The 21,268-nt window shown below is 38.8% G+C and overlaps 3 protein-coding genes across 3 annotated transcripts; all 3 read right to left on the bottom strand.

Moving 5' to 3' along the window:
* Positions 1-4,489: 4,489 nt before the first annotated feature.
* On the bottom strand, positions 4,490-20,288 carry LOC103480860 (myelin-oligodendrocyte glycoprotein-like). The gene is made up of 6 exons (XM_081599662.1): positions 20,097-20,288; positions 17,345-17,707; positions 17,174-17,263; positions 16,964-17,075; positions 16,698-16,881; positions 4,490-4,962 (listed from the first exon to the last, which is right to left on the bottom strand). The coding sequence occupies exons 1-5, from the start codon at positions 20,200-20,202 to the stop codon at positions 16,740-16,742; spliced, it is 813 nt and encodes a 270-aa protein (XP_081455788.1). The 5' UTR covers positions 20,203-20,288; the 3' UTR covers positions 4,490-4,962; positions 16,698-16,739.
* Positions 4,969-7,302, bottom strand: LOC108165633 (myelin-oligodendrocyte glycoprotein-like). Its single transcript, XM_017310338.2, has 5 exons — positions 7,151-7,302; positions 5,736-6,098; positions 5,565-5,654; positions 5,363-5,474; positions 4,969-5,280 (listed from the first exon to the last, which is right to left on the bottom strand). Exons 1-5 carry the CDS (start codon positions 7,239-7,241, stop codon positions 5,112-5,114), a joined length of 825 nt encoding a protein of 274 aa, XP_017165827.2. The 5' UTR covers positions 7,242-7,302; the 3' UTR covers positions 4,969-5,111.
* Positions 8,696-10,668, bottom strand: LOC145548733 (tripartite motif-containing protein 16-like). Its single transcript, XM_081599661.1, has one exon. It carries the CDS (start codon positions 10,548-10,550, stop codon positions 9,051-9,053), a length of 1,500 nt encoding a protein of 499 aa, XP_081455787.1. The 5' UTR covers positions 10,551-10,668; the 3' UTR covers positions 8,696-9,050.
* Positions 20,289-21,268: the final 980 nt, after the last annotated feature.

The following is a 21,268-nucleotide window of genomic DNA, read 5'->3' as shown; positions in this document are numbered from 1 at the left end:
TAGTTGTGTGTGTAGGCTGCACAGTGGCACAGTTGGTAGAGCTGTTGCCCTGCAGCAAGAAGGTTCTGGGTTCGATTCACGGCCATAGTTTTTCTGCATGTTCTCCCTGTGCATGGTGGGTTTTCTCCGGGTACTCCGGTTTCTCCCACAGTCCAAAAAAAATGACTGTCAGGTTAATTGGCCTCTCCAAATTGTCCCTAGTTGTGTGTGTGTGTGTGTAGGCTGCACAGTGGCACAGTTGGTAGAGCTGTTGCCCTGCAGCAAGAAGGTTGTGGGTTCAAGTCACGGCTCCGGTCTTTCCGCATGTTCTCCCTGTGCGTAGTGGGTTTTCTCCGGGTACTCCGGTTTCCTCCCAGTCCAAAAACATGACTATCAGGTTAATTGGCTTCTCCAAATTGTCCCTAGCTGTGAGTGTGTGTACATGGTTGTTTGTCTCTGTGTTGCCAGACTGGCGACCTGTCCAGGGTGACTCTGCCTCTCGCCCAAACGTTAGCTGGAGATCGGCACCAGCAACCCTCCTGACCCACTAAGGGACGAAGGGTGTTAGAAAATGGATGGATGGATGGATAACCAAAATTCATTGACGGTTTTAAGTAGTTGAGGGATTGAGGACTTCAGATTAGACAACATTAAAATATTGTCATCTGCAAATAGTTCAATTTTAGATTCAACACTTTTTATTCTGACACCCTGTATGTTTTGATTGTTCCTTATGGCAAAAGCCAATGGTTCAATTGCCAGAATAAAGAGGGGGGGATGAGAAGGGACACGCTTGTCGTGTTCCCCTAGCTAGATTAAATGAATCAGATATAATATTATTCGTTAAAACTGAGGCTCTGGGTTTATTATAACTTATTTTAATCCAGGTTATGAAATAACTACCCAAGCCAAATTGAGATAAAACATCGTATAGATAATTATGTTCCACTCTGTCGAAAGCTTTTTCTGCATCAAGTGAAAGTAAAGCTGTATCGGGATGTTCATATTTAGCTGGCCGCCCCTTTATGAATCCGTTCTGATCTGGTTCAGAAAGAGATGGTCAACATTTCTCAAGCCCAAGTGCTACTACTTTAGATATTATGTTAGAATTTATAAGAGAGATTGGTACTTTAGATATTATGTTAGAATTTATAAGAGAGATTGGTACTTTAGATATTATGTCAGAATTTATAAGAGAGATTGGTACTTTAGATATTATGTTAGAATTTATAAGAGAGATTGGTCGAAAAGATTGGCATCTGGTGGGAGGTTTTCCAGGTTTAGGTAGTACTGTTATGATTGCATTTCGTAGAGAAGGAGGTAATTCTTTAAGGGTTTAACTTTCTGCAAGCATATGATAGAGGGGCTGTAGTAGTCTGTTTTTAAATAGTTTATAAAGGTCCAAAGGGATCCCGTCCGGACCGGGTGTTTTCCCTGATTTAAATTTATCTACTGCATTTGAAAGTTCATCTATAGATATCGGGATATTCAGCTCTGATTTAACCGTTTCACTAAGTGTGGGGATATTTATAGAGTTAAAAAATGAATCAAGTGGTATTTGTGATATGTGTCCTTTAGATGTATATAATTTTGAGTAATAATCTTTAAAGAGACTTTTTAGAGGATCAGAAGTATTTTCATTTTCAGTTGTAATTTCATGTATTGCCCTTTCATTCTGCAGAGCTCTAATGCGCCAGGCGAGAAGCTTTCCTGCCTTTTCTCCTTGATCGTAGTCGGATTGTTTCAGCTTGAATCTCTGATGAAGCTTTGGTAGTAGATAGTTTGTTATATTTTGCCCTTAATATTAGCAGTTTTTGTTGCTTTTCTTTACAATCCTTTACATTTATCTCGAGCTCAGTCTCTTTAATTTGTTCTTCAAGTTTTACCATCTCCATGAAGTTTCTATTCGTCTTATTTCTGGTGTAACTTATCATCTGACCCCGTATAAAAGCCGTGAAGGCTTCCCATCTAATAGATGCTGTAGCCTCAGATTCATTAAGGTTGAAATGATCATCAATATTTTCCTCAATATATTTCAGAAAGTTGGGCATTTGCAGCCAATGGGGTTTTAATCGCCACATAAATGTAAGCAAGCATAGCGAGTGATCGGAGATCAATATGCTTTCATAAGTACAACCTTTAATTCTGGCAACCGAAGGATTTGAGATTAGGAAGTAATCTATACGGCTATAGCTATTATAGGTAGTTGAGTGACAAGAATATGCTTTCTTTGTTGGATTCTGAATTCTCCAAATATCTTATAAATTTAGTTCAGACATAAAATGTTGTATAACCCGTCTACTTTTAGAGTGGGATGAATCTAATCCTGATGATCAGTCAAGATTAGGATCTAAAGTACACTGTAAAAATGCCAGTGTTGAATTTACACCCTAAAGTGTCTATATGTGTCCAAGTCAGCAGGTGTTAAAGTAACACTTTTGAAGTGTTAAAAGAGTGACGCCCATTTTTTATGTTAAATTAACATTGGTCTATAATACTGAAATGGGTTTAAGAAAAGTTTAACTTTCCATTTCTGTGTATTGTTTCGAATATTTTCCACTGGATTTGATTGATATTGGCACCTTGTGGGTCAATTATTTACTAGTTTTAACACCATATTATGTTTTGTGATCAACACTACACTGGTGTTACTTGTAATATATTTTAACACCAGCACCGTTGTAAATGTTAATGTGACTCTGTATTGTTGAATTCTACACCTGCTGACTTGGACACATATAGACACTTTTGGGTGTTAAATCAACACTGGTATTTTTACTGTGTACAGTTAAAGTCTCCACCAAAGATAACATCACCATGGAAAGAAACAGATTATTGTAAAATTCAGGGTAGTTTATATTGGGACCGTACAGGTTAACCAAAATAAAGTTTTGCTTCATCAGTGAGGTGTGGATTATTATGAATCTCCCAACAGGATCAGTATTAACTTTTTTTATACAGATAGGCAAAGATTTATGAATCCAAAATCGTCACCCCCCCTAGCATGTGGAGAAAATTAGCCTGAAAATACTTGACCTGGCCATCTTTTTCTTAGTCTTGTAATTTCATTTGTGTTTCTTGAATAAAAAACACTTTTGCCTGGTTTTGTTTAAGTCTATTCATTACTTTCTTGAGTTGGATCCATTTTCTAAGACCTCTTACATTCCAGGAGATCTCATCAATGATGGCCTCGGGACTCATTCGCTCCATATCTTTAGTTTTTTTGTCTTGCATTTTGCACCTTGAGAACACTAAACATTTACAAACATAAAAAACTTTCTTGAGATTCCCCACCAGTGGACATCTCCGACTCCACTTCCCCTCTATTCTGTGCCTTGGTTATGCTACTGATGCTAGAGAAACAGCAGGAGCAGAGAAAACGTCCACTTAGTCAACTCGCACCACCATTTTAAACTATGAACCCCGATGATGCTATTAAGAAATTACGCCCCACCGCTGTGATAGGGAAACTTAGTCGAGATGTTCATTATCCAGAAACACCGATCAAATTTAGTGTTAATCATTATCAAACCTTGCTAACGCCATTTAGCGTGTTAGTGTGGTTACCCGCCAGTTTGTCCTATTTTCCGTATAAATTCCTCCATCGGAGTGAAAGAGGAAACGATTCCCACGGTGGAAGATCCTCATCTTTGCTGGGAATATAAGTCCAAAGTTTATATTCAGCTAACGGTTTCACTATTGTTTCGGTTGCTTTACCACCTCCGCGGACAGATCAGGGAAGAACGTCACATGGCAGCTATTGAACATCACCTTTCCTTTCAGACGGGCTGCTGTCATCACTCATCTTGTCTTGGTAGTTTAGGGATGTTATGATGATCACTCGAGCAACCGTTGCTCCGCCCATAAAAAAACAAACAGAACGACTGTTGCCATAGTAACTAGCTGACGCCATAGGCGCTGTTTCTTCTTTCTGATGAAAATTTAAGTTATAATCATGGAAACTAAACTTTTCAAATTTGATCAATTAGCTCAACATTAGATATTTTTATTTCTTCTGTTCATTATGTGTATAGTTGTGAAGAGTTAAGACTATATATATATATATATATATATATATATAAAACCCTAATATATATAGAAAGAGAAAGAGGTTAATTACAGAAAAATAAATATTCAAGTCAGAAACATTTATGGTTTCATGTTTAATTTATTAACTTGATAAGGTTTTTTTCAGCCAATACTGAGAATCATTTAATATCAAAGTGTTTTAAGTAACAAAATAAGTTTAATTTTTTTTAATCCACATAATCCAGTTTAACAGCATTTCTCTAAAAACGTCACTTCTCCAGGAACGACGTGAAAATAAACTACAGTCCATCATGTGACCACAGCAGGTCAACAAGGAAAACAACTCAGACTTTCATCTTTTCACATTGATGGATTTGTTTTAGTGTTTAGTGCAGATGTTAAAATACAGACGACAAAAGAAGTGCAAATAATATGTTACTGCATTAATGAAAAAAGTTCTACATCACACTTGTTTTCTCCACACACACATTTAAAACATTTCCTAACATTTCACAGCCTGATCTGCTCTGCAGGTCTCCTGTAACAAATGTTCAAGGTTCATGTTTCAAAGAGGCAACATTTGCTCAGACAGCAGGATCCAAAATAAATTAAACACATCAAACGGATGATACCAGATCAAACATGGTGACGTTAAACAGAAATAAAGTGCAATAAATTAAATGAATCTTATAAAATGAGCTTCAGTTCACAGTATAAAGTCGAGCTTCTCTTCTCGTCTGAAATCACATATTTTTTTACTTCCTGGTGAAAAGTCCCTGTGATGGACTGGTGACCTGGTCAGGGTGACCCGCCTCTCACCATCAGCACCACTGCTGACCCCAGTGGATAAGAGTGTAAGAAAATGGATGGATGGAGAAAATCCAGATCATTTTCTCATGTTTATCTGAAAGTCAGTGGGATCCTGCAGAGCCTGTGAGCTGCTTTATGAAGAACCTTCAGGAGAACAAAAGAAAAAGTCCAGAGTCAAACAAAGAGCCTTTTATTAGAGCATCACCTGCTGCCTCTACTATCAGATGACATCATCATGATATGACATCATCATGTGATCACTGATGAGACTCACCAGGTTTCATCGATACACCTCAGACTGATTGATTCAACCCGCTCAGCCTCCACGCACGGTTTCCATGACGCTGAGGTTGATCAGGAATCAGAGTCTGGATGGAGTTCTGGTCCACATCAACACAGCTCTGCTCTGGAGCAAAGCATCCAAACTGAGAGGCCGAGGCTCTCAGGAGGTTCTGATGAAATCTGTAAGGTTTATTATTATTTATTAATCTGATGGTGATTATGAGAAAGAAGCTATGATGTATTTTAATTATTTATGACTTACTTTGTGTTTTTGGAGCATTTTGTTAAGCTGAAGATGATTAAGATGAAAAGTAAACTCAGCGAAATGATGACGAGAATAATGGGGAAAAGAAGAAACATTCTGGACCGATGACCTGAAATAAAAAGAAAAATGTCAGAAAATCTGAGAACAAAGTAAAACTTATCAGAACCTGAAGCTTCAGAGTTTGGACCTGCAGACTCACCGTTGCTCCTGGTTTCCTCCTGTGGCGTCGGAATGATGAAGTTTCTGCCAGGAACCGTTTCTGTCGTCGTTGTTGAAACAAAGTTTGGATCTGAAACAGCAACAATAAGGACTGATGAGAAAAAGTCCAACAGATCCGGATCAGAACCTGCAGTTTGGACCCGTTCCTCACCAACAACAAGCAGAAGTTCTGCTTCTATCCCGAGGCGAGGGATGAAGCATCGGAACCTGCCCTGGTCCTGCAGGCTGACGTTCCTGATGGTCAGAGACACGTCTCCTCGCCTCAGGCCGTCCTGGGACAGAGACGTCCTCTGGATGTACGTGTCCATCATCATGTCTCGGTCCGTCTTCCTGAAGCGGTACACGAACACGTACTCCACACGCTTCTGAGGGCCGGACGGCCTCAGGTCCGGTCGGGACCACTCCACCGTCTTCCCCACGGCGTTCCACTCAGGATCCACCCGACACGGCAGGATGACGTCATCTCCAGGAGCAGCTACGATTGGCTGAGAGGAACCAATCAGATGGAGGCCACCTGGAAGAACAGGGAAGATCTATTGTTTCCATTCGAAAAACTACAAATGATGCTTTAAAGTTTTCACAATTTATGAACGTCAATTTCTACACATTTTTGGTGAATTGTATCAAGAAGTGGAAGCAAAACAATACGTGGTTTTCTGAACGATGTGGAGTGATTATTTGTAAATAACCTTGAATTAAGTTCTTTATTTATTTGTATCACTTTCTGGTACTTTAATTAGTTTTATCTATTAACTTTCGGTTTGATGCTTTTATTTTGAAGTGACATTTTCTGTTTTGTGTGTTTACGAACAGCGGCTTAACAACAAAAGTCTGAAGAATTTGTAAAGGAGTTCAAATGTCTCATTATATCTCTTACGATGGAACTAAAGATTTATTACAATTAAACACCTTTACAATGTGTAAAGCCTCATCCTTCATTCTGTGGGTTACGCTACATTGTTTTATTCATGTAAAGTCAGAAAGAGAGATGATGGAGTGATGCTATGCTAACCTGCTTCTTCCTTTGTAAAGCCAAAAACCCAAACAAAAACACGTTGTTGCCATGGTTACACATCCTAGCAACTGTCCAAAAGCAAACGTGTGAACGCAAAAATCAGCTGCACGTGCAACAGTTCGACCACAAAATTATGAACAAAACTCCAGAAAAAGACCAAATCAAAACCATGTAGCAACTCAGATTGACACAAAATCGTTTCTGAAATGTTTCACTTTACTGATTTTTAAAAATATGTTTTAACTGTTTTAAACAAAGCTAAATATACTCACCAGACTGTCAGTTAATTAAAACCAAGTTAATTATTTCAACAGCTGGGTTTACTTATCTTAAAGTCAAACAAACGTTTATCACTTGTTAAAGATGAACTAATGTGTTTATATTAATACATATTCTGTCACATTTTAGAACTTGTACGTTTCAGTTGAAGTTCTCAGATAATTAATTAATATTTACCGAAGGAAAATAATACCCTGCGGTGTTTAGTTTGAGCGAATCTGAGCTCAGTTCGGACAGACAGTCCTCACGGTGAAGGTAAAGCTGCGGTTTACCTTGAACATGAGTCCAGGACAGAGACAGGCAGAGGGTGGAGGTCCAGAACGAAAACCCGTGGAGAGACTTCCAGAGACCCGCTCTAGACATGTCCTTCTTCTTCTACTCTGTGTTTGCTGTTGCTGCAGCCGTTGACGTCCGGCGTTATAACGTTTAGAATGTGACGCAATGGCGGAGCAACGCAAAGTTGCTCCGCCCATAGAAAAACAAACAGAACGACTGTTGCCATAGTAACTAGCTGACGGCATAGGCGCTGTTTCTTCTTTCTGATGAAAATTAAAGTTATATAATCATGGAAACTAAACTTTTCAAATTTGATCAATTAGCTCAACAACATGAAATATGTTTATTTCTTCTGTTCGTTATGTGTATAGTTGTTGTGAAGAGTTAAAACTATCATCAGCCATCAGCCCCAGTGTCTCTGGAGTCATAAGTCAAACTCAGTCTCTCATGAATGAATTGAGACCAGAAAGAGGAGGAAACTCCTTACACAAGGAATGATCACTTATATAATTTATAATCAAAATATTGCAACTTTACAGCTGTATTATTCTGTAATTAACCTCTTTCTCTTACCACTGCAATACTGCAATCTAGCTTCTAATAGCAAGGCAAAAGGGAATATATATATATATATATATATATATATATATATATATATATATATATATATATATATATATATATATATCAGAGAAAGAGGTTCATTAGTTGTGTGAGGAGTTTCCTCCTCTTTCTGGTCTCAATTCATTCATGAGAGACTGAGTTTGACTTATGACTCCAGAGATACTGGGGCTGATGGCCGATTCAACCAAAGAAGTTCAAATAAATTATTAAGTACAATTATTAATAATTATATAAGCCAAGCATAGTTGCGAATTCTGATTCTCTGATGCCTGTGTGAGTTGTTTTCCTTTCTGCAGTATCTAGAAGTGGACACTAGGTGTCACTGTTCTTCTGTGTCAAAGCTGTGCGTCATGGATCACGTGCTGTAAACTTGTCTCGACATGCATCTATGATGAACTTTCTGACACATAATGACGTTTCTTTCTTTCTTTTTTTTCCCCAAAGAACTTTATTTAAATGAAATTAGTATACATCAAAACAACATAATGAAGTATACAACACAACACAACAGCCAAGAACATGCAAAGACGTACATATTGAAATTGTCCTTAGAGCCTTTTCATTTGTAGAGACTTGTTTGCTGACTTCTTCCGCTAGTGCCTCACAGATATAAAACCCTGTAGATTCAGAGTCTGCTGTGTCTTTTTAGGATCATCCTGGACTCCTGCCATCAGGAGAGAGAAAGCAAATCTCAACCTGAAGCAACAAAAACTCTGATTACTCACTTTGTTCTCATCTGAGAACCACGACTGATTCTGGTATTTGGAAATGTTTCAAAATGACTTTTAAAGAATAACTTTTATTACTGACACATGATAATAAAATGTAATAAAACAAAAAATTACAGACGTGTCATTATATATTCAAACAGTGAATCAACTTGATCAATGTGCAAAAACAAACACAGAACTACAGTCTGAGTCACAAAACAACTTTATTGACACAGTTTGATCATAATCTGATATTTGTCGAATAAAATAATGACTTATTGATAATGCTAATAATTAGTTTACATCAATCAATCAGTACAGTCAGTTGATTTAGCAAATTTCGTCATTAATTTATGAACATTTTCTTAAAACACTTTCTATACATTATGTTCAATAAACAGATGTTATTATTTTAGGTGAAGCAGTGACTGCCTCCATGACTAAACAGAAGCAGCACCCAAACAAACTCCAACATCAACAAAACAAACAAGATGAAAAATTTCTCAACAGTGAAGAAATGAAAACAATGATGGAAACAAAAGAAACTGAAACCAGCTGAACCTCAAGTCATCACTGACTGCTGAGGTTTAATCAGCTCAGCAGAGGATCCATTATAAACACAGATCCCAGCATGTAGAGGCTGAGTGAATCTGGTCTGGACTCTGTGGAGGAGAGTCATGGTTTCAGAGACGCCGTAGAAACACAGAATACCTGCTCTGTGGTCCAGATAGACTCCTATTCTGGAGGAAACTGGACCTGGTACTGGAGTTTCAAAGTCATCAAGAAAAAACGTGTTACCGTCTTTGGTGCAATATAAAGACCAAGACTTGTCATTGAATCCAAACCCTTCTGATCTTCTGATGTTCTTGTATGAAACTGCTACTCCAACTCCTCTCCCAGTCCACTCCACCTCCCAGTAACAATGTCCAGTCAGACTCTCTCTGCTCAGGACCTGCTTATAATCAGTGAATCTGTCTGGGTTGTCTGGATAAATCTGCTGTTGCATCATTCTTATTACTTTTCGGTTCCCCTCAGATAGAAACAGATTCCTGTTTGCTGTGTTTGGATCCAGAGTGATCTCTTTTGAATTATGTAAGAGTCCATCTCTGATCTTTGGTTCTGCCAGTAGAACATCCACCCCAGTGACCATCAGTTCAATGTTTGTCCATGAGTCTCTCAGGACGTCCTGTAGTTTGTCCCTGAGCTCTGACACAGCTGCTGTCATGTCCTCAAAGTGTCTCAGAGGACGGATGTTGATGCTGGATGAGTGTGTCGACTCCCTGAGTGCTGGCAGTGAGGGGTAGTTGTGGAGAAACTGGTTGTGATCCTCTGTGTGTGAGAGCTGCTCCAGCTCAGCGTCTTTCCTCTTCAGCTCACTGATCTCCTGCTCCAGCTTCTTCTGAACATCTTTGACTCGACTCACTTCAGTTTCCTGCTGGGATCTGATCTGCTGCTTCACCTCAGAGCTTCTTTCCTGGAGGAGACGGATCAGCTCAGTGAAGATCTCCTCACTGTCCTCCACTGCTTTATCAGCAGAGACATTGATGGCCTCCACCTCCTGTTGAAGCAGATTCACATCTTTCTCTTGGTCCTGGATTCTCTGATGGATTTGTTGTCGACTCTCCTGAAGCTCCTTCTGCTTCTCAGCTCTTTCTGCTGCAGCTGTTACTGTTTCATGGCCTTTATGTTCATTCATTAAGCAGAGATAACAGATACACTGCTGATCAGTGCGACAGAAGATCTTCATCACCTCATCATGACGAGAGCAGTGTTCAGCTTGGAGTCCAGTCTTCTTCAGATCCTCCACTAAAGCAGCAAACATGAAGTTCTTCTCCAGTTCAGGCCTCGGTATGAACTCCTTCCTGCACTGAGGGCAGCTGTGGATTCTCCTCTGATCTTTTCCATCCCAGTAGCATTTAATACAGTTCATACAGTAACTGTGTCCACAGGGAATCGTCACCGGATCCTTCAGTAGATCCAAACAGATCGAACAGGAGAAGTTACTTCGGTTTAACTGAAGTCCTCTGTGCTCCATTTTAGCTCTCAGTAACAACGACTGCATGAGTTTCAATGTAACTGCTGAGGAGGAGGGAACAGAGACGTGTTTACAGGATACAGTGGAGGACAAAACGTCACACCTCAGTTACCAGGAAGGGCTGTGAGGTTTATCTTAGATGTGCCTAAACCTGCTTGTTTTCCCAGGATGTGGAGAATTACTGAGGGCTACAACAGAAATCAGATAATGACTCTGTTACGGAACCAACAAAAGAGAACAGGCTTAACGTTTTAGTTGTTTTTGGTTGTTTTATATGCTTGATTTCATTCACAGACCAAAAATAACTTTGACTTACTGTATGTGTGATTTAGCCAATAAAATATCAGCTAATTAAATAATTGATGCTTGTGCTAAACTACGGTAACCATTGATGCTAAAAATAGATCCCTATGTCCATTTGACTGTGGGGTTGAGCAGTCGTCTTGTAACTGGAAGGTTGTAGGTTCGATTTCAGGTTCCTCCTGGCACATGTTGATGTGCCCCTGGGCAAGGCACTGAACCCCACTCTGCCTACTGATCGGTGTATAAATGTGTGTGTGTTTGGGGGTGAATGTGACTTTAAAGTGCTTTGAGTGGCCAAAATGACTGGAAAAGTGCTACATGAGTTCAGTGTATTTACCATTCAGTGGTCAGCCTTAGCAAATCACTGGTGCTCATAAATTAATAGCATTGTTATTTAAGGTGGTTACAGTAGATATCAGACTTAAAATAGATTATTACTACATCCCTAACTAGCTTATATATGTCCTTTTACACCCCAATATTGGTATTCCAGAGTGGTGATACCAATATTGCCAGTAGATAAAGAATCAGTTTCACTTAAGATCATTGATTTCTAATTCATCAAATTATGAAATATTACTTTCTCAGAATAATGATTCGTCTTCATTTATGCTTTGCGTTGTGAACTCGTTGTTTGGAGCCAAATGTTCATGAACTTGTTCTTTGCAAAACATCCACATCTGTTTGACCATAGATGAAGGTAAAAACTGCTATTTAACGTTAAGTTTCTTCACTAAGACCGACCAGTACATCCCTGCTAATGTCGCTCCAATCCACATATTGATCTCCTGCTCTGTTTTTTCATCATCTGTGAACAAGAACCCAAGAAACATAAACTGTGCTACTTGGGACTGGACCTCATTCCTGCTGTGCTGTTGAAGTGTAGAGTTATCTAATAATACTTGACGTAATTACTTTAACCAAAATAGTAACTTGGATCAATATACTGTCCAGGCATTATATCAAATGGAAATGCAGAGAGCAGAACAGGTTTTCAGTTAGCGACTTTAATGCTGCAGTCATTAGCTTTGGCGGCTAACAGCTAGCAGTTTGTTGCCGTAAACAGACTGGGAGTTCTTGTTTCCTGTAAAAACAGATGCAGTCAGGATCTCCTTCTCATCCCAGGTCATCAGCATATTTCTGGCATAATTAAAAATGAGGCGGCTCAGCAGTAGTAAAGCTGTTTCTCAGCTCTGAAATGGGTATCTGCTGCTCGGTGGGGCGGCATTCTGCGCTCTGGGGGAACCTGTAACTACGAGGCTCTTTCTACAGAATTCTGAACAAACCTTCATCGGAACATTCAGCTTATTGCTTGATTCATATTTGTTGATGTTATTACGATGTAAAGCTCTTGGATCTGCCTTGTCAAAAAGTACAATATGAATAAAAGTGTCTTGACTTGACTCAGACCAAATGAGACGTTGTGTTTTCAGAGCTTTGGCTGAGGCGTTGCGCTAATTGTGCAAAGTGTTATGATAGACTGGGCCTTGTTTTCTTATTCAGTTAGTAATCCTCTGGATGTCTGGATGCCTTCAGTTCTACCACACAATGCTGTTTCCTCATGATGTCATTTCTTGGGACGTTTTCCGGCGAATATCACCAGCTGCAGAAGAGCTATTGTGTCCATTTTCATGAGGGGACTGTTGTTCACCATGAAGGTTTGTGTGTCTGACTCCATGTTTAACAGCCACATGGGGGATACTTGTGTCAAAGGCTGAGCTGCAATCAGTGAAAAGTATCTTGGGATGAGTTTGCTTATCCACAATGTTTCACTTGTAAAATGATATTATCTATGTGGCGTATTCAAACTGATAAAGGTCTTCAGAATATTGGCAATTATGCCACAAAAAGGTCTAAATGCACAATTTAGGCCTTTTCTGGCATAATTACTAATTACTAAATGATGGCCTATGGGTGTTATTAGGACCAAAGCCTGATCTTATTATGGTGGAGCCTTTTGTTTGGGTTTAGAAATAAGGTTTGAATTTCTTTTTCATAAAGTTTAGGGTTGGGAAATATACTAGTAATGGTCAGGATAAGGGTAAAGTTTAGGCTGTAGAAATAAGTGGAAGTCAATGGAAAGTCCCCACAAAGATGCAAACGTATGTGTGTGTGTGTGTCTGCGTGTGTGTGTGTGTGTGTGTGTGTGTGTGTGTGTGTCTCCTAACAAAATGCAGCCAAGTCTAATCCCGGATGTCTAAATTAAACTTTGGTGAGAAGGGAAGTGAAGGGAATGGAGATGATGTAAAACTGCAGCAGGAGTGAAACAGAAAGTTCACTAGATGGCAGTAAAAGCTGCTGTAATCTGACATTTACGTAGAATTTGCCTCAAACAAAGCAGCTAAAGTCTATATTAAAACAAATTCTGAAGGTATAAAAAAATAAACAGAGAGAAAGTGAAACTATTGATGATGCAATAATTTAATCATTAGTTCATTTGTTTTTAAAAGTGATCTGGAAACTCAGGGGGATTCTGGACACGTAATGTGAAACTGACATTATAAATCTGATAGCCTTCATCACCTCATTTCTATGTTTGGATGTTAAAATTTACTCAGTTTTATGAGAAAATCAATTATTCAGATTTAAGTTGATAAAAGATTACAGAATAAATTCTGACAGCTCATTAAATCCTAATGAAACTTTAGTCAGAAACGACTCATTTATAATGACTTGGTATGAAGATTTCACCCCTCAGGGTGTTTTGGGAATTTACAACCAATTGTTTTGTTATTACTGGTTTTAACTTGTCACAACGGCGCTGATGGGATTTTAATTTTATTTTTCTAAAATCTACTAAGGTTTTCCCCTTTTTTTAGATTCCCCCTTTGGGTTTTATTTCAGAAACAGAAAGTAAAAGAAGAAGCTGTTTGAATCTGGAGATAAGAAGCTGAAACCCATCTTGAACATGATCAGGTCTGTTTTCTCAGGTGATTCCCATCAGGTAACTGATCCACTGGGATCTGTTTCTACCTGCAGCCTGAAGGTTTGATCTCATCTGAGACAAAGGAGAAGGTGGAAGGGTTCAAAGTTCACCTGGAATTTAAAACCACAGTGAAGTTTCCAGATAAAACATTTAGATTCAGTGGATTTCAAAGTAAAATGAAACAAAGATCATTCAGGTCAACGTTGCTTTGCAAAAGTATTCACACCCCTTAAAACTTTTCACTTTTTATCACATTATAAACATAAACCAACAGAAAAAGTTCTTATTTGTTTATCTCAGTCTCCCTTTTTAAATGGCCTAGTTAAAGTCCAGACCTTAATCCAACAGGAACCTTCAGAAAGTCATGAAAACTGTAGATCATGAAATCTTTCAATGTTTGGATCACAGGAAGGAAACATGTTTATGTTGTGATCAGAGGTCAAAGGTCAGCTCTACTTAAAATCCTTGAACAGAATTCAGAGCAGCAGCAGACAGAAGAAACACAAATATATTTAAAGAAATCTGAAATGTGGTACTTCAGAGATCATTTTATTGCAAAAATATTCAGCAGTAGAAAAATAATAAATATTCAAGTCAGAAACTTTTATGGCTTTATGTTTAATTTATTAACCTGATAAGGTTTTTTTTCAGCCAATACTGAGAATCATTTAATATCAAATTGTTTTAAGTGTCTAAGTAACAAAATAAATTATATTTTTTTAATCCACATAATCCAGGGGGATTAAAATCCCCAGAGTTTAACAGCATTTCTCTAAAAACGTCACTTCTCCAGGAACGACGTGGAAATAAACTACAGTCCATCATGTGACCACAGCAGGTCAACAAGGAAAACAACTCAGACTTTCATCTTTTCACATTGATGGATTTGTTTTAGTGTTTAGTGCAGACATTAAAATACAGACGACAAAAGAAGTGCAAATAATATGTTACTGCATTAATGAAAAAAGTTCTACATCACACTTGTTTTCTCCACACACACATTTAAAACATTTCCTAACATTTCACAGCCTGATCTGCTCTGCAGGTCTCCTGTAACAAATGTTTAAGGTCCATCTTTCAAAGAGGCAACATTTGCTCAGACAGCAGGATCCAAAATAAATTAAACACATCAAACTGATGATACCAGATCAAACATGGTGACGTTAAACAGAAGTACAATAAGTTAAAACAATCCTAGAAAATTCAAAAAATACTTTATCAATCCCAAAGGAAAAAGAAATGTTGTAGCTCATTAATTCTACAGAGTTATTGTAGATGATGATGGCTGTTGGCAGGAAAGATCCCTTGCAGCAGTCTGTACTGCACTGAACATGAAGAAGCCTCTGACTGAAGATACTCTGCCTTCCCAACACAGTCTGATGAAGAGGATGTGATGAAGAGGATGGTCAGGGTTGGACATAATTTTCTTCAGAACAACCAGAACAACACCAGGCTTCTTCATCAGGCTGTTGAGCCTTTTCAGGACCCTGGTTCTGATGCTGCTGCCCCAACAGATGACGGCAGAAGAGACGACGCTCTCAGCAACAGAACCATTTATTCTGTCAGCCCCCCCACGGATCATGTTGTTTTTTCACACCCTCCCCCCACCACACACAAGCGTCCCTCCCTCTCCAGAATTGAAATACTTTTGCACATTTGTTCATATTTAATAATTTATCCGTACAAACAACTGGCTCCAGCACTGGACCCACCTTATTATCAAAACTGCTGTTTTATTGTTCTAAGTCTCAAAATAATTTTCAAAATCCGTCACATTTAATCAAGACTCAGTTTGAAAAAAAAAGTGCAAATGATTAACTGGGATGTGCATTTTTAGACTTAAAACAATAAAACTTTTTACAAGTATAAGCATTGGGGACTTGTAAGCTTTTTTAGTTTTTCACAAAGTAGATAATTATTATGAAAAGATTTGCAGCAATATTGTTTATATTTCAGCTTGTCAGATGAAAAGTGCATAACATTATACATTAACAGTAAAAATAGGTTTTGTCTCATTTCCTGGCCTTTTTCTGCGAGCTGCTGTTTGTTTATGATGGAGTTAAAGGGCCAGGCTCTGAGGTTTTGATTTGGGTTTTAAATACGAGTAAAGTTGGACGAGAATAAAGTCGTAATTTTATGATAACTTTTAACCACCACCTTTGCGGAATACTGAGATTAAAGGTGGCACTGGTTTAACAAATGAGTAAATACTAAATGTTTCAGCACATCAGAAGCTAAATTTCAGCCCCAGGACTTTGAAATTATTGTTTAAACAACTTTTTATTTAACAGAAAGAACCAGACTTGCCGAGCAGGTCACGTTTCATATCACTCCATCAAAGCTTTTTAATTTAACGACTTTCTTCCGGCAATATTGCGTCTTCACTCTGCCAATATTTAAACTATTCTGCTAATACGACTTGGTTCTCGTAGTTTTATGACTGCATTCTTGTATTTGAAAGTAAAACTCTCTTAGTCTGGCCATAAAGCGCCGTCATACTTTCTGAGGCATCTATATTCCTCAACCACCTCCACTTCTTCACCTATAATGGTAACTGGCTTCTCAACAACAATCATCTCCTTTGTTTTGTTACATTTAAGATGATTTGATTGTTCCCTCCATAACACAAAGCGGTCCACCAGCTCTCTGTACTCGACCTCTTGTCCATTTCTGATTCACCCAACAGCTGCACACTCATCTGAGCATTTCTGTGGATGACAGATGTTGGACTTGTGCTGGAAGTCTGAAGTGTACAGAGTGAAAAGGAATGGTGAGAGTACAGAGCCCTGTGGTGCTCCCCGCCTGGTTGGACACACAGTCAATCGGTCTCTCAAACTGTGGTCTGTTATCAGGTAGTCATAGATCCAGGTGATTGTTGAGACCTCCACTTCTGTCTTCTGGAGTTTATCACAGATCAGATCAGGCTGAATTATGTTAAACCTCACCAGGTTTCATTGATACGTCTCAGACTGATTGACTCAACCCGCTCATCCTCCACGGTTTCCATGACGCTGAGGTTGATGAGGAATCAGAGTCTGGATGGAGTTCTGGTCCACATCAACACAGCTCTGCTCTGCAGCAAAGCATCCAAACTGAGAGGCCGAGGCTCCCAGGAGGTTCTGATGAAATCTGTAAGGTTTATTATTATTTATTAATCTGATGGTGATTATGAGAAAGAAGCTCTGATGTATTTTAATTATTTATGACTTACTTTGTGTTTTTGGAGCATTTTGTTAAGCTGAAGATGATTAAGATGAAAAGTAAACTCAGAGAAATGATGAAGAGAATAACGGGGAAAAGAAGAAACATCCTGGACCGACGACCTGAAATAAAAAGAAAAATGTCAGAAAACCTTAAAACAAAATAAAACTTGGTTTATTATCAGAACCTGAAGCTTCAGAGTTTGGACCTGCAGACTCACCGTTGCTCCTGGTTTCCTTCTGTGGCGTCGGAGTCATGAAGTTTCTGCCAGGAACCGTTTCTGTCGTCGTCGTTGAAACAAAGTTTGGATCTGAAACAGCAACAATAAGGACTGATGAGAAAAAGTCCAACAGATCCGGATCAGAACCTGCAGTTTGGACCCGTTCCTCACCAACAACAAGCAGAAGTTCTGCTTCTATCCCGAGGCGAGGGATGAAGCATCGGAACCTGCCCTGGTCCTGCAGGCTGACGTTCCTGATGGTCAGAGACACGTCTCCTCGCCTCAGGCCGTCCTGGGACAGAGACGTCCTCTGGATGTACGTGTCCATCATCATGTCTCGGTCCGTCTTCCTGAAGCGGTACACGAACACGTACTCCACACGCTTCTGAGGGCCGGACGGCCTCAGGTCCGGTCGGGACCACTCCACCGTCTTCCCCACGGCGTTCCACTCAGGATCCATCCGACACGGCAGGATGACGTCATCTCCAGGAGCAGCTACGATTGGCTGAGAGGAACCAATCAGATGGAGGCCACCTGGAGAGACAGAGAAGATTTTAAAACATTTCTGATCACGAAACTAAAGTAAAACCTGAAACTTCTCAGTGTTTGGGTGACAAATTTCCCCAAGAGTGGAAATCCCCACAGACAGAAACACAATCCACCTGTGGAGGTTTGGGTTTCCACCAGGTTTCCTCCAGGAAGTTTGTATCATGAGCAGCTGTTTGGGAAACTTGCCAGAATGTCACATTTATCATTTCACCCAAACAAAAGTGGAGAAAATAAAATATTACTGTGTGGTTTCTGACGGCCATCAGGGAAGTCAGGAATCATTAAGCTCTATTTACTCTCACCTGAATCAACAACTGATGATTTTAATTATTTTGTCATTTAAATCAGGAGGTTGATTTTAACTCTGTCCTCCATTAGCTTCCCCTCTAGAGCTTCGCTTTAAATTTGGACATTTTTTCTGAGCCAAAATCCCAAGTTTTCTACACATTTGATCAATTTAGAAAGTGATTGAGTTTTTGACATTTACATTTCTGTAAAATCTGGATTTTTTTTCTCCAAACGTTTCCATTGTTCAGTGTGACGTCAGCACAACCAGAACTGTTGTATAGCTTTTTTATTCTTTTTTACAAGAATGAAAAAACACTTTATTGATCCCAAGGGAAAACTAAATGTTGTAAATAATTAATTGAATTTCTTGAAGGAGTTATTAAAGATTGTGATGGATCCTGGAAGGAAAGATTTCTTGTTACGATTAATATTACAGTAAATCTGAAGAAGCCATAATGTAAAAAAAAATAAATAAATAAATACAGTTGTCAAAATACGAGAATAAAGTCACATGACAATAAAGTCGAAATAATAAAATGAAGTCTTAATATTACCAAAATAAAATGGTAATATTTTATTAGAACTCCCAACAAGACGTTCTGGTAAAACTTGCATTGTAATTCTGCTAATATTAAATCTATATTCTCATAATTAGAGAATAATTCTTGTAACCAGACTCTAACACTTTGTGGTGCAACTCATGATGGATGATTGGAATAAAAGCCACTTGCTGAAAATATTTTCTGTCATTTGCAATTTCTTAAAAAAAAGAAGAAGAGAGAGAGAGCAAGAAAAATGTTAATATTGAATCTGGTATGAACAAAAAAATAGATATTTCATTTGATTTTTTATTTAAGATATGATGTCACGCCTACTTTTCATCATGACTAAGCTCTATATCCATCTGTTATTGCTGATTAATGTCACATTTCGGTCATGTGAGTTAATGAGTCATTGTGGTGGGAACCTGCTGACTCACCGTGTGTCAAATATCAAGAGTAAACATTTAATAGAAAGCATCACTTACAAATAAAATAATAATTATTATCGGAGGGCTGCGCCGTGGGGGGGCTGGTAGCCGAGTTGATTGACATCCATATAGTCTGATTTGAAGAAGGTGGGGGGCTGGTTGACCTTGGATGACCTCTAGAAACATTTCTTTATATCTCTAAAATGATAGCGGCACAAACGAACATTTTTGCTGCATTTAGCATAGCTACCAATGATGGCAGATAAACAGTTTTCCTGTAACAATAAGTTGTTTCTCCGCCATTAGTACATTTAGGGGCCGCACGGTGGCGCAGTTGGTAGAGCTGTTGCCTTGCAGCAAGAAGGTTCTGGGTTCAATTCCCGGCCCCGGTCCTTCTGCATGGAGTCTCCATGTTCTCCCTGTGCATGGTGGGTTTTCTCCAGGTACTCCGGTTTCCTCCCACAGTCCAAAAACATGACTGTTAGGTTAATTGGTCTCTCTAAATTGTCCCTAGGTGTGAGTGTGTGTGTGCATGGTTGTGTGTCTCTATGTTGCCCTGCGACAGACTGGTGACCTGTCCAGGGTGACCCCGCCTCTCGCCCGGAACGTTAGCTGGAGAGGCACCAGCACCTCCTGACCCCACTGAGCGACAAGGGTGCAAGAAAATGGATGGATGGATGGATTATTATCGGACAACCAGCAGATACGTTTTAATATCAATGAACAGCTTTTTTCCCCCTTTCTTTAGTCTTTTTAATCTCTTTAATCCCTGTTTAATAATTTAGATTCAGATTTGAAGACTATTTTATTCAACCAACGTGAAACAATTTGAATTGTCCCAGGAAGCAGCGGTGCATGACGGTCGACGAACACTGTACGTTTGATTTACGTCTAATAATATAAGTACAAACAGCAGAATGAGGTCAGAGGAAAACAAAGACACAAATAAGTTACTTAAGAATAAAACAGAGACGGACAGACAGTTTTCATCGTTCCCTGTTTAAAGAAACAATGAATGACTTCACCAGCTGTTTCATTCAAAGTTTGAATGAAAACGCTTCCTGGTTGCTTAGTAACAGTTTAACGTCAGTTGAGGAGAAAAGCAGCAGCGCTTACCTTTAACAGGCGTCCAGAACAAAAACAAGAAGAAGATAAAAGTCCAAAATCCTGGACGGCTGAAGAAAATCTCACAGAGACCAACTGCTGACATTACTAGAGACATGTTGTCACCGCCTGTTTGGTACGGAACGTGTCCTGAACTGCGACGGAACCAACTGTGCGTTATGTTTTGAGTTTAGAGGGGCGGAGCCACTGACATGGGCGGAGCCACAGACATGTGTGGGAGCTACGGACATGACGTAAGACGTCTGTTCCATGACGTCTTACGTCATGGAACAGCGCATGGAGGACACACCTTGGAGACCATAGACATAGACATAATATAGTTGTATTATTATATTATGTCTATGTTGGAGACAAACTAAATATTATTGAATCCATTTAAAAAGAAATAATCGCTTCCAGAATAAATTAATCACAAAGTACGTCAGACCTCACACATAATTAATAAGGCAAACATTTAATCTGTCCCAATTTTATAATCACATCCTTCAACTATCCTCTGCTCAAAGATTTATTATTTTCACGTGAATAATTAGCAATACCAAGAATCCTGATTTCATTTTATTCATATCAACATTTGAAACCTTATAACAAATTGAATTCATATCTGTTTAAACAACCAGGTAAAATGAAAAATGAAAGCCAATAATATTTATTAAAACATCATTTGTTTTAAAAAACATTTGTGGAGGCAAGATAAATACTGATTTACCAGAATGGAGCTGAAATAAGTATATTTAAATGAGTAAAGTTCAGCTTTCCTAATTAAATGAACAGACTGCTTACCTGTCCTGTTTCCTCCCTCTTAACTTCTTAACTCTGGTATAGTATGGAAGCCTGGAAGTTTTTAGTTTTGAAACATTAAACAATTCATTCATTGACAATTATATTATTTTCTCTATTATGCGTAAGAACATGGATATAAAGAGCATTTTTCATCCAACTTCTTCTGTTTCTTGGAAAGTTTAACCTTCACAAAGTAAGATGGATAAATACAGCCAATCATATAGCAGCAGCCAATCACAGCCTGGATATTCCGGGACTTCCTGATGTAGCAGCACAAACAGGAGAACTGAGAGCGAAACTGAGTTTTTATTAGATTCAGGTTGTTCAAGAAGCTCAGTGAAGCTTTTCTGCTGCACAGCTGTCTGTAAGTAAACAACATT

This window comes from Poecilia reticulata, chromosome 18, assembly GCF_904066995.2.
Source record: "Poecilia reticulata chromosome 18, P_reticulata-male-v2, whole genome shotgun sequence".
NCBI classification, from domain to species: Eukaryota; Metazoa; Chordata; class Actinopteri; order Cyprinodontiformes; family Poeciliidae; genus Poecilia; species Poecilia reticulata.
This window is presented reverse-complemented; position numbering and strand designations above follow the sequence as displayed.

Bases quoted from the DNA above. Each gene is read 5' to 3' on its own strand.
- LOC145548733 (XM_081599661.1), bottom strand. From the start codon at position 10,550: ATGCAGTCGTTGTTACTGAGAGCTAAAATGGAGCACAGAGGACTTCAG.
- LOC108165633 (XM_017310338.2), bottom strand. From the start codon at position 7,241: ATGTCTAGAGCGGGTCTCTGGAAGTCTCTCCACGGGTTTTCGTTCTGG. The intron at 5,655-5,735 runs GTGAGGAACGGG...TTGCTGTTTCAG, and splicing joins AGAACTTCTGCTTGTTGTTG to ATCCAAACTTTGTTTCAACA. The intron at 5,475-5,564 runs GTGAGTCTGCAG...TTTTTATTTCAG, and splicing joins GGAGGAAACCAGGAGCAACG to GTCATCGGTCCAGAATGTTT.
- LOC103480860 (XM_081599662.1), bottom strand. From the start codon at position 20,202: ATGTCTCTAGTAATGTCAGCAGTTGGTCTCTGTGAGATTTTCTTCAGC. The intron at 17,076-17,173 runs GTGAGTCTGCAG...TTTTTATTTCAG, and splicing joins GAAGGAAACCAGGAGCAACG to GTCGTCGGTCCAGGATGTTT. The intron at 16,882-16,963 runs GTAAGTCATAAA...TAAACCTTACAG, and splicing joins AAATGCTCCAAAAACACAAA to ATTTCATCAGAACCTCCTGG.